The 11,952-nt window shown below is 36.7% G+C and overlaps 1 protein-coding gene across 1 annotated transcript; it reads left to right on the top strand.

Moving 5' to 3' along the window:
* Positions 1 to 2,876: 2,876 nt before the first annotated feature.
* On the top strand, positions 2,877 to 10,310 carry fhdc3 (FH2 domain containing 3). The gene is made up of 12 exons (XM_016240574.1): positions 2,877 to 2,991; positions 3,877 to 4,347; positions 5,280 to 5,341; positions 5,671 to 5,770; positions 5,866 to 5,951; positions 6,118 to 6,218; positions 7,110 to 7,180; positions 7,281 to 7,388; positions 7,513 to 7,583; positions 7,660 to 7,771; positions 7,902 to 8,066; positions 8,860 to 10,310. The coding sequence occupies exons 2-12, from the start codon at positions 3,910 to 3,912 to the stop codon at positions 10,024 to 10,026; spliced, it is 2,481 nt and encodes an 826-aa protein (XP_016096060.1). The 5' UTR covers positions 2,877 to 2,991; positions 3,877 to 3,909; the 3' UTR covers positions 10,027 to 10,310.
* The last annotated feature ends 1,642 nt before the right edge of the window (positions 10,311 to 11,952 follow it).

Here is an 11,952-nt window from a genome sequence, read left to right as displayed (position 1 = left end):
GGATCCAAGGCACTTCTTCCAGTTCCAAAAGTTAAAAAGCCTTTATTCAAACATGGCTCACTCTAGAAACATAAAAAATTATTTAAAATACTTTAAATACATGAAATACTACATTTAATATGTAGAAAATGTTCGAATAGAAAAATGTTATGGACTGAATTTCATCAGATGTGGGTACACAGTTTCCTGCATGTTTTAACAATGTTCCGGAACATGAATCTAAAATCACTGTCTTTACTCAATATTGTTAATTTACAGCTTTGAATTTATGAAGCATGATTGTTTTCTCTTAAGGGAGAGGAGTGTTTTTTTTTCCTGCAGTTTGTTTTATTTTGACAATTATAGCTTATTGTCATATTATGTACCAATGCATGATGCTGTAGAATGTTTGTAGGTTTATTATGTTCATTTTTAAGTTAATAATCATAAGTTAATCAAGGAAGTGTATGATGTATGAGTTGTATTTGATTGTTTTAACATGGGTCAGATATTGAGGCCCAACGTTATCTGCCTCTTTATCCACCAAAATGTGCACTAGAGTTTATCTATTGACCTGTGTTCTGTTAACATAAGCAAAGCCCTAATATTGTGCTTTCAAATTGCAATTGGTTCTGATGCACCCTATGTTAAGGTTAATAAAAAGGCAATTTTCCCCAATGAAATATTTATATACCCATTAATATCACAGTAACATTTTTTTTCTGTCATATTAGTGCTAATGTATTATTCCATTAACCCTCGCAAGTTTCACAAAAATATAGTACAAAAATCAAACAGATTTTGTAATAATTTAACAATATAAAAATTTCAGAATATATATTTTTTGTATGCATTTTTATTTGTGATCAGATTGTATAATCAGATGAGTCTCACTGGGTTTTCATTCACTGAAAATATCTACATAATGCTAATAACAACTTTTTTTTTTTAATTAGTAAGATTTTTTCCCCTTCAAAATACACTTGGAAATGTTTTTGCTTAAAACAGACTTGATGCAGTGATGATGGGGTTAAAGTGCAGACTGTCAGATTATAGTTTGTCCAACCTATTTTTATTTTTAATTTCATTACGCAAGACTGAAATAACGACTATGATCTAATGTTCAGTACTTTTGAACATTGCACTAAATCTTTCTAAGCTTGAGATGAAGCAATACTGAAGATGTTTTTAGAAAGTGTATTTTCATGTTTGGCTACATTGGCTGTCCCTTGTGTGTTTCTGCATGGCAGGTCTGATGAAATTAGTTGTACATTTCCATGCATTGTGATTCAATCCTGTGCAATGTATCAGTAAAACACTACATGGGTAGTAGTGCAGCTAAATGTTTTTAGGAAAAACAAAACAAAACAAAGGTTTCTTGTGAATGTTACAGAATGCTTGAAATGTCAACGATTGAAGATCGTACAATGTCTTTTTTAATTTATTTTTTTATTGCATTTAAATTAAATTGCCTAAATTGATTTTGTTTTGGACCACATGGTTATCCAAGAAGAGAGACCTTTTTATACCAAGTATTTTGTTTTTTATGTCCTGGCACATTTGACTGGCTGCAGAGATGGTAGTTTGTGTTATTATTTTCATCTTCAGAGCTGGAGAAAAGGGGTTCCATCTTGAGCCCCAGAGACTGAACTGATTCATGAAGTGATGGACATTTGTACCAGACCAATGGGATTTTAAATTTAGACCTCCTGAACACTAATTCTACATTTATATATTTTCCCAGTAGATTTCTATTTCTTTTAGATTAAATCCATCCATTAAGTCTTCTTTTTTTGTTTTGTTCTGGGATTATTATTCTTGTTATTATTATTTTGATTTGTTAACAGAAGTGTTTGGCATTGAAATGCATACTCCATTAGTAGTTTTAGAGCATAGCAGAATGAAAGGGTTATAAATATTAACATATTTATACAATCAATATTTTAGGCTGCTTTGTGGCTGTTCTTAGTGTATGAGTGATTGTATATATGTAAAGATAATTGAGACAGATTTTGAAACTGGTAACCCATGGTGTTAGCCTTTGCTCCTGGCTTTGACCAAACCTTTGACCAACAAACGTACAAGAACCCACCAGATAAAATTTGAAAAGTTTGCAAAAATGGTCTTTGTGTCATTTGTACTTTGCTGATGTCCTGTTTGGCTTTTTGATTTACTTTGACCCTGTTTGTCTTTCAAGTTTAACAATTCCAACATAGGAACTGAAGTCAGGCCATGCAAAATTAATGCTGACCGCTAGAGGGAAATGTTGAATATGGAACTACAGATGTCTTTTAAGTTTTAGGGCCAGTGCTCTAGTAATCTAATTAAATCTTTACACCACTGGATAATAAATGAAAGCTAATAAAGCACACTGCTAAACTTCACACAATGTATGTTGAATGTAAATGTAACATTGACTGAATCGATAACCAACCTTTTCCCTCAAATACAAAAACATTTAAACCTGTTTCTGAGGAGAAAAAACTTTCGACACAATAAAAAAACAGAAACCCGACTGGATTCAATTAACAAAATTCGTACTTTGTACATGTTACACTTGTTGAATAAAGCCGATAGAGGGCAATATAACTACATTTTTTAACGATATATACAGTTTTATACACTGCCAAACGACATGACTTACCTTTGACAGTAATACATATGCGGCTTCTATCAGCTACGACAGTTGCAACCCAAACTGTATTTGCGCGACCTGTTTTAACCAGTTGTAAATAATTTAACACAATGACCCAGTGTGTGTAGCTCAGTTACTTTATTTTTTTCTTTATGTAGAATGTTCTTTCTGAAGTACAAGATGTATTCTAAACACAGTAAACAGCAAAAGTGAGAGTTGCGCGCGTGAGGGGGTGTGGCCACTCGCATCCATTAAAGTGCTCGTGCTGCTGGGAGTCGACGGCGTGTGACATGCTGAATGTCTGTTGATTTTCTCCAGCAATGGACGTCAGTTGATTAAGCGTTCATCAGCACTAACCTGATATTATTTACATACCGGTACGTACATCCAGAAAGTTCTTAATTTTCTGTCACTTTCTGTTGCTTTTCTCATAGTTTTCCGATAATCGGTGATGTTTGACTAGCTTTTAATTATTCCCTTGTTTGAGAGTTGCACATTTCAGAGTTTGATAACTGCCTTGTACACAAAAGACAACACAAAAAGACAGAGCTCGAATAATGTAGTGATGTCTATCATTGTATTTGTTTGATCGGCCTCTTTTATAAACATGTGGAATTGCTGTAAGTAAAGCAGTCGCTACTAAGTCCTTTCGTAGTGTATTTTTATGCAAAATAATGATTTCATAAAAATATTCATATATAAAAGATAGTAATTATATTATTGTTTATAAGTTTCGTAAATATTTATATGTAAATAAACAAAACGACCCAATTTGTAGGCTATATGTAATGATAGCCAAGACAAAATCATTACTTTAAATGTTGAAATAAAATTAAGCAGCCAGTAGAGTTTAAAAGTAGAGAGACCAAAGTACATGTGATATGCAAAGTTGCCTTTATGCTTGATAATCTTAATTAAATGGTTTGTTTGACTGCCTGTTGAAGTTGCTGTGCAAATTGGTCTTGTAAAGTATTATCTGACTTTGTGGTTTGCTCACACAGCTTTTTTTTAAATAAGCAACTTGCTCTTCCAGTGTAAGTGTTATCATTGGAAATTTTTATGTTGGCTATTTATGATTCTCGACATTGTTGTATCCAACAGTAATCCAGTAAAATAAGTATGTTATTGATGGTAGAAATCTTGGATGCCTAAAGTAATTTTTTTAGAAGTGCGATGTTCATTTAGAATTCTGGGTCAGTATGGCACATCATTTGCCTCTCACGGTTTTGTCTTTTTATATTTTTTCCTAATATTTCTATCAGATCCCTCCAGATTTGTCCACTCCGTGTCCTCCAATGGATGGAGCTCCAGTTGTAACCATGGCACCTCTACATCTTCTGCCTCCTGACCCCTCTAGATGCTTTCATAATGAGACCTCACCCTGCATGCGTATTGCACAGCCCCCTCCCATGGGCCCTCCACCTCCTCCTCCTCCCCCTCCGCCACTGCCACCCCCACCCCCACCTCCTTCACCTATGGGGGACCCCTTCACCCGGACTGTCCAGCGGCGCTCCAAAATGCGCAACTTCAACTGGGACGCCATCCCCAGGCACAGCGTGTTGGGCAAGCGCAACGTGTGGACAGCCCAACGCAACCTTGAGAACTTTGAGCTGGACACTAAGCGAATGGAGGAGCTTTTTAGCCACAATGAGCACCACGGTTTGGTCCGTAAGGGTGGGACGGTCAGAAAAAGTGTGTGGGGACTTTCGCAAATCACTACAGAATCCGAGAATGTAAGTGGCACTGCTTAAAAGTTGATTGAAGCTGAACTTTGCTGTAAAGCTGATGTGTTTGCCATGGAAAACTAGTCATGTATACCTACAGCTGTACTTGCCAGTGAGGCCCTTTAGTTGAGACCGTAGTAGTACTGCAGGATTGAAAGGCCGCTCAGATGTCATCTCTTGTGTATCAAGATTCAAAGTGCAGGACAGGAGCAAGTGGGTGAATTAAACATGAAATCTAGTACTCGCTAGCGGCCTACATCAACCCAATCTATTACTCATTTGTGTCTCACTTTTCAAACGTTCAGGCTAATGAGCTGGAGAGATGACTCCAGTATTGATGCTCTGATAAAGCTTTAGTATTGGACATAATGTCTTCTGAGACCCATCAAAGGGTTTTCTTTCTTGTTTAACCCTCTTGTCCCCAAGGCCATTGTAATAGTAAAAAAAAAAACATGCTTTACATTGAAGTATGAACTATGAAAAGTGATAAAATGTCTAGATAAAACAATTGAAATGCCCTCAATTAAGACATTTATGTTACTTGGGAAAATTGCCGGTATTAAACATGAATGAAATGAACACTCACATTTCCCCTTTAAAATTGTTTAAATATAAAATGAGTGATTAATTTTCAGAATTATTATTATTATTATTATTTTGCATGTGCAGCAATGTGTTTTTTTGGGACCTCAAATATTAAAAGGAAAAACAATACATGAGCTATAACTGGATTTTGTTGTTTTTGTTTTTTTTAAAGTATAGATGTGTTTTTGATTCCATTTCCGTCTTGTCTTATACTGTGAATGGTGCGTGTTTAACTTCATGCTTCCTAGATTTTATTTTTAGTTGCAGCCACTGAATCTTAGATAATATATGCTGTTTCAGTAGACTTTCCCAGCTTATCAGAAATTGACACTATATCTGTCTTTTTTTTTTTTTAGGTATCAATTCTCAACTCTAAGAAAAGTATGAATATTGGGATTTTGCTAAAACAATTTAAAAGGTAAGGTACAGTATGAAATTGACAGTTTTCCCTCAGTCTGCACTTTCATATACAAATCTGTATATATATTGAGCCATGATCACCTGTGTTTTGTACTTTAAGTATTTTTTTACCTTATTGCTTGAGGTTGTAAGTTTCTGTAAATGTTGGTGATGACATGAAAACATGTAGATAAAAATCGGAATTGTTTTGAGCATCTCGAAGAACATTACACTGAATTATATCCATTATAAGTAATATGTGTAACAAGCTGCTAAGAGTACATAAAGTAACTCAAGTAGACCATTTAAAAACCTCTCTCGCTCATGTGTTTTCAATGCACTTTGCAGGCCACCGAAAGACATTGTGGAGGCCGTCAGGAACGGTAACCTGTGCTTTGCTTTTGGGAAACTAAGGGAGCTCGGCAAGCTGTTGCCTGATGACATGGAGGTAAACCAGTTTTCTCCATATGACCTCAATGTGCTGTGCTATTGCTCAGCGATGCAATCAGTTTTTAATGCAGCTTTTGTATTGACATGTTCCAGACTAAGAAGCTGATGTCATTTAATGGCGATCTATCTCGGCTAAACGAGGCTGACCGTTTCATGGTGATGCTGGTTCAAGTGCCAGGGTGCGTTTTCTTGTCATGGTTCAAAGCATTTGATGGTCCAGTTTCTGTGCTGTTTTGTATAAATGTGCTCCACAGAATTTTCCCACGTTCAAATGTTAAACAGCTGAATGAAATGTGCTTTAGCTAAAAAGCTGCTAACAATTCTGCGACTTTTATTTGTTTCCAGGTATAAAGTGAGGATAAAGAGCTTGCTCCTCAGAGAGGAGTTTTTTCCCTTTATTGAGGAGGTCAAACACTCCATTGCTGTCATGACAACCGCTGCTAATGGTACTTTCATCTTTTTGTATAGAAAGTTATACAGTACAGACTTTACTTGTGTAAAACCTGATGATCATGTTCTCTAGCATGATTTGACATTTGTTCAAAACAAGAACATCTGATGTCTGGACTAAGGAGGTTTTACTTATTTGATTGAGTCACCTAAAAATTGTGCAAAGTCTAATATTTCATTTTATAACCATGTTTCTTTGTTTTAAAATATTTAAATCAAAATCAACTTACATATTTGAAATACATTTTCTATGTAATCTCAGACTTTTAGACAGGTATACCTATGATGAAAATTACAGGCCTCTCATCTTTTTAAGTGGGAGAACTTGCACAATTGGTGGCTGACTAAATACTTTTTTTCCCCACTGTATATATATATGGTACTATGTAATCTATCAAATGTTTAAAAATATATAAAATTTTATTAACACGCTACTGTTCAAAAATTGTCAGGTATGATTTTTGTTGTTGTTTTAGAAAAAGGTCTTATGCACACCAAGGCTAGATTTATTTGATCAAAAATTTAATAAAAACAATATTGGAATATTTTATTACAATTTAAAATAACGGTTTTATATTTTAAAATATTTATTTGTAAATGTAATTTAATCCTGTGATGGCAAAGTTGAATTTTCAGCGGTCTTCAGTGTCACATGATCTTTCAAAAATCATTCTAATAGGATGATTTGCTGCATTATCAGTGTTCAGGACCGTTAATCTGCAGAATATTTTTTGGGAACATTGGTACTTTTTCAGGATTATTTGTTAATGACTTTTATCAATGTATTTACTGTCATTTGTATTTATTACTTTCACTGAATAAAAGTGTTCATTTCTTTAAAAAAAAATAAAAATCTTACGGACCTCAAACTTTTCTTTGCCTTCCAGAGTTGCTGGCATGTGATGACCTACATTCAATCATCAGACTGGTGCTGAAGACTGGTAACTACATGAATGCTGTGAGTGTCACATGGTCTGTTTTGTTTGTTATTAATACACTGTTCCTCAGTGTGAACTAGAGCTGGAGCAGATAAATGACTCTGGCTGTATCTTGTTCAGGGTGGCTACGCAGGTAGTGCTATGGGCTTCAGAATGACATCATTGCTCAAACTGGTGGACACTAAAGCAAATAAACCTGGCATGAACCTTATGCACTATGTGTCCATGGTAAATGAAGTAATCACTCTATTTAGGAGTTTTTATTATTAGATGTTGATTCATGAATATATCACTATTTTGTTGTTGTTATTATTATTATTATTATTTGTTTATTATTTTCTGTTTATTATAGCAAGCCCAACAAATTGATGAAGCTTTGCTGCGTTTCGCTGAACAGCTAAAACACATTGGGATTGCTGCAAGGTAGATATAAGACAAGTTTTGTATTAAGTGATGCATTTAGGAGTAAAATTCTACTTTATTTATAAATTCAAAATAGGATCCAAAAGCAGGAGGTGGACTTTCAAAGGGAGTTGGAGAAAATTAGGGAAGCGAAGATGGATGCCAGTAAACAGCCTGATCTACTACATCAGATGGAAGCATTTCTTTGTGTAAGAATAATTTGGGCTTTTTAACCTATATGAAAATGCATTGAAATTCCAGTGTAATGTCAGGTGGCTGGTTTTGAAATGTTTTAGATTACCAGTATTCAGGGAGTAATATATGTCTGCTCATGTACAGATGGCAGACATTTGGCTAGCGGATGTGGAGGCCTCCCTTCAGGAACTGGACAGCATCAGTACCTCTGTGGCGGAGTACTTCTGTGAAGACCCAGCCACCTTTAAACTAGAGGAGTGTTGCTCTATCTTTCATTCCTTCTGTGAGAGGTTTGAGAGAGCTACACAGGTAACATTTCATGCCTCATAAAAGGAAAAGTCAGGAAACTTTAAGCTTTATAAAGAGGGCGGTGCCCCATGTGTGGTGTTACAGTTCAAATACTTGCATCAGATTTCTGTTGCTTATTACTTACAATATGTACTATGGTTTTAGATATGAAAAATTTCGATATGATTTGTTAGCCTAGGATGAAGTTAAATCAATTGAACCACACATTTAACCTGATTTTTCTCATGGTTTTATTATTTAAATAATGTTGTATTTCATCTTGATCATGCTTTTCACTGACACTGACTTATTGGTTTAAAAAAAAAAAAAAGTATAAACAAGCTTTTTTTGAAAAAACATTACAGGACAAAAAGGTTCAGTTGTGATTGAAGTGACATCACAATTTTGTCTTTTTTTTGTGATCAACATCAATGTTGTTATGCAAAGATGAAGCAAATGAAGAAAATAATAAATTAAAATACACGTGTAACATGTAAATATTTGCATTAACCTAGGATTCAACAACTGCGATATAAACTAAACACGTTTGACTGGTCTGCGGCAGGGAGAGTGAGAGAGAGACAGGGAGAGAGAAAAGAGCAAACATGCAGCACGTAACATGCCCAATAGATGATATCGCTCCCATGATCGCACATTTTACAAATACGTCCACAGGACGAAACAACAGATATTTGACAAACAGAAGTGGAATGGATATATATCTCCTTTTGTTAAAGGACTCCATTTCTATATATGCAATAGAAAACTAAAAAAATCATTATCTGTCACCCACACTCTCTTCTATGTCCTACAGGAAAACCGTGAGCGTGAAGCAGCTGAGACTCGCAAACGGCAGCAGAGAGAAGGAGAAAAGCTGACCAGAACGGCTAAGCGCCGATCCACCGGCACATGCTCCAATCGGGATGTGACCGATGAAGCCTCTGCTCTGGAATCTGTCCTGACCAGCTTTCTCAGCCAACGTCTTTCTCGCAGGAGGCCCGGTGGGTTCATGCCTATCACAGACAGCCCCATCAAGAACATCTGCCCTCAGGTTGAGGAGAGTGAGGGCAGCGGGGATCTGGACAGCCCTGTGGAAACCAACGAGGAGAAATTTAAGATCTCAAAGGTGGAAGAACCAGATAACATCTGCCAGAAGGAGGAGGTTCCACCCTGTACCGTTAATGATGTTCAGCGGGCAAGAGCCGCTTCCAAAAGAGGCCAGTGCATTGACGATGAACCGATTCCTGAAAGTAGTGACCTCAAAGAGGTCAACACCTGTAGCAACACCTCAGCTAAACAAGAGTTTGAAGATGGAGTGATGAATAAAGAAGTTGAGGAGATTGGAGACATGGATAAAGGAGAAGCAAGAGAGGAGGAGGACAACGAGAAAATAGAAGAAGCAGATAAAATGCCTGAGCTCTCCGGCAAGATCCTCCGCTTTCAGGATTGTGGCGTTGGCAGCCTGAATGCAACCACTACACCTGATCGATCCCGAGGCCATGCCGTGTGCACCTCCACTCCTCGACAGAAGGATATAAAAGTGGTAGATCTGGCCTTGCAGAATGGACTGGGAGGTCTAGGCTCACCGTGGACCATCCTCAGCCCTCGTGTTTCTCCCCGTAACACGCCCCACCGCAGACACTCCTACTCCTTCTCCAGGGTGGACGTCCTTGATGATGGAGTTTGGGCATTACCTGACACTCCTGTACGTGACAAGCCCTCATTCTCCTATTATACAGATGGGGGGACTTCATCCTCATTACCAGACTGTCCCTCAAAGCGAACTCCAGCACAGGGGACAATTATAAGGTCTGCATCACTTGGTGATGAAAAAGAGTCGGCACCTAACTTCAAACTGGGACAGATCTTTCAGAGACGCACTAGGCAGGAGCTTCCTCCAGATAAGAGACCGGAAAGCTCAGGACTTGTATCTTTCTTTCGACGCTTCGGGGAAAGAAACAGGGCAGGAACTGTTGGTTAAGATGACATGGCTTGTCATACAAGGATTTTACTTTGCCACAAAGGATATGATGAATGTAGACAAATGGGAACTTGTCTAATTACACTCTTGATTTCTTTTGTGCTCTTATGTAAATATTATGATGATGCTTGCTGATGCTAACCTCTTCATATTTTATTCGTTTTTAATTCAGCATTGTTATTTATAACAAGCTGCTTTAATTGGTTCACAACACTGAATTTCAGGGACTGAAAAGTTTTATTGTTCTTTGTCTTTTAAAGTCGGTCTTATTTTTATGTAATAAAGTGTGGATCCCACCTTTTGAAGCATGTTACGCGTCTTTTTATGTATGTCTAGAAATACAATATTGGCCCCAAAAAATTAGACACTGAAGCCACATTTAAGGCATTGTTGTATTCTAAAGACAATGATGAGGTGTTTCAACAAAGGGGTGCTTATTAAAGCAGCAGTTCTCGACAAGAGGGCCTCAGCCAACTTCCAAGGAATTATTTAATTGTAAATGATGTAACATAATATTTAAAAAATCGTCATTTTCCCCTCAATAACTTATTGAAGAACACACTGAATCAGTATATGAGTCTTTTGTAACTAAGCATTGTTCATTTAATAATAATAAAAAAGTGACTTGTAAACGAGCAGCATTATTAGCAGAAGTGTTTTTGAATATTGTGCTGGACAATGAAGAGCCTTCAAAGTCAATAAGGCTGAGAACCCTTGTATTAAAGAAATGTCGTACAAATGCTCTTTTCAAGCAAAAAAGTGTCACAGAAAGAGGTTTGTGAGGGTTTTAAATGCTAAAACAATAGATACAATGTTCAAAATTAAGACAAAAAGTATCTGGACTACAACTCTATTTGGTTAGCAATGAAAGAGAACGCAACAAGAAGTTTCCACCGTAGCATGAGGGACTGCTAGTCTGACCAACCTAAAGATTATATGGCTGCCTGTACAGAATGCTGCTGATGTCAATATTCAGTCATGTATCTGTATTTTTTTGTGTCTGTGTATCCCTTCTACTACATTATTTCTGCTGCAGTCTGAACGTAACGGTCTCTTTCTCTGCTGTTGTTCAAGATAAAAGTGGAAATGAGGAGAATTTGCCATGTTGTCTAGGACAGGTGATGGTGTATGTTTACAGTACATGATCTCGCTTGGCTGGTGTTTCAGTGAAATAATACCCCCTGGAAAAAGCTGCAGAGCACAGACTCTTCTTTCATACAGTCCTCAGCGCTCTCACAATGAATGCTGATTTTGTTCCTAGAACTTTTACCAAGTTCTGTTGATGTAGAATATATTTTTAGACTGTTTAAGAACGGATGAAGAACGGACGAAGAAACCCGAGCTTTATATAAGAAAAGGAGGACAGGATCACTTCATTCGGGACTCAGAACTCTCTTTGACAATACTGCAGCCTGAACACTACAAACCTGCGATCTTTTTGAGCCATCTAAAGTAAGTACACTATTTGGCAATTCTTTAATTTAAGATTAATAAAGGAGAGAAAGTTTGCATCTTGCCTAACTACTGCAATCATTTACATTATATTAAAACAATAGATACAATGTTCAAAATTAAGACAAAAAGTATCTGGACTACAACTCTATTTGGTTAGCAATGAAAGAGAACGCAACAAGAAGTTTCCACCGTAGCATGAGGGACTGCTAGTCTGACCAACCTAAAGATTATATGGCTGCCTGTACAGAATGCTGCTGATGTCAATATTCAGTCATGTATCTGTATTTTTTTGTGTCTGTGTATCCCTTCTACTACATTATTTCTGCTGCAGTCTGAACGTAACGGTCTCTTTCTCTGCTGTTGTTCAAGATAAAAGTGGAAATGAGGAGAATTTGCCATGTTGTCTAGGACAGGTGATGGTGTATGTTTACAGTACATGATCTCGCTTGGCTGGTGTTTCAGTGAAATAAT

This window comes from Sinocyclocheilus grahami, unplaced genomic scaffold (genome assembly GCF_001515645.1).
Source record: "Sinocyclocheilus grahami isolate Dianchi unplaced genomic scaffold, SAMN03320097.WGS_v1.1 scaffold593.1, whole genome shotgun sequence".
Classification (NCBI taxonomy): Eukaryota; Metazoa; Chordata; class Actinopteri; order Cypriniformes; family Cyprinidae; genus Sinocyclocheilus; species Sinocyclocheilus grahami.
Note: the sequence above shows the minus strand (reverse complement) of the source record. Positions and strands in the feature narration are given on the sequence as shown.

What these genes read in the sequence shown, in the direction of transcription:
- fhdc3 (XM_016240574.1), top strand. Translation starts at nt 3,910, where the DNA reads ATGGATGGAGCTCCAGTTGTAACCATGGCACCTCTACATCTTCTGCCT. An exon ending in CATGACAACCGCTGCTAATG is followed by an intron (nt 6,219 to 7,109) that starts GTACTTTCATCT and finishes TTTGCCTTCCAG; the next exon opens with AGTTGCTGGCATGTGATGAC. An exon ending in AGATGGAAGCATTTCTTTGT is followed by an intron (nt 7,772 to 7,901) that starts GTAAGAATAATT and finishes GCTCATGTACAG; the next exon opens with ATGGCAGACATTTGGCTAGC.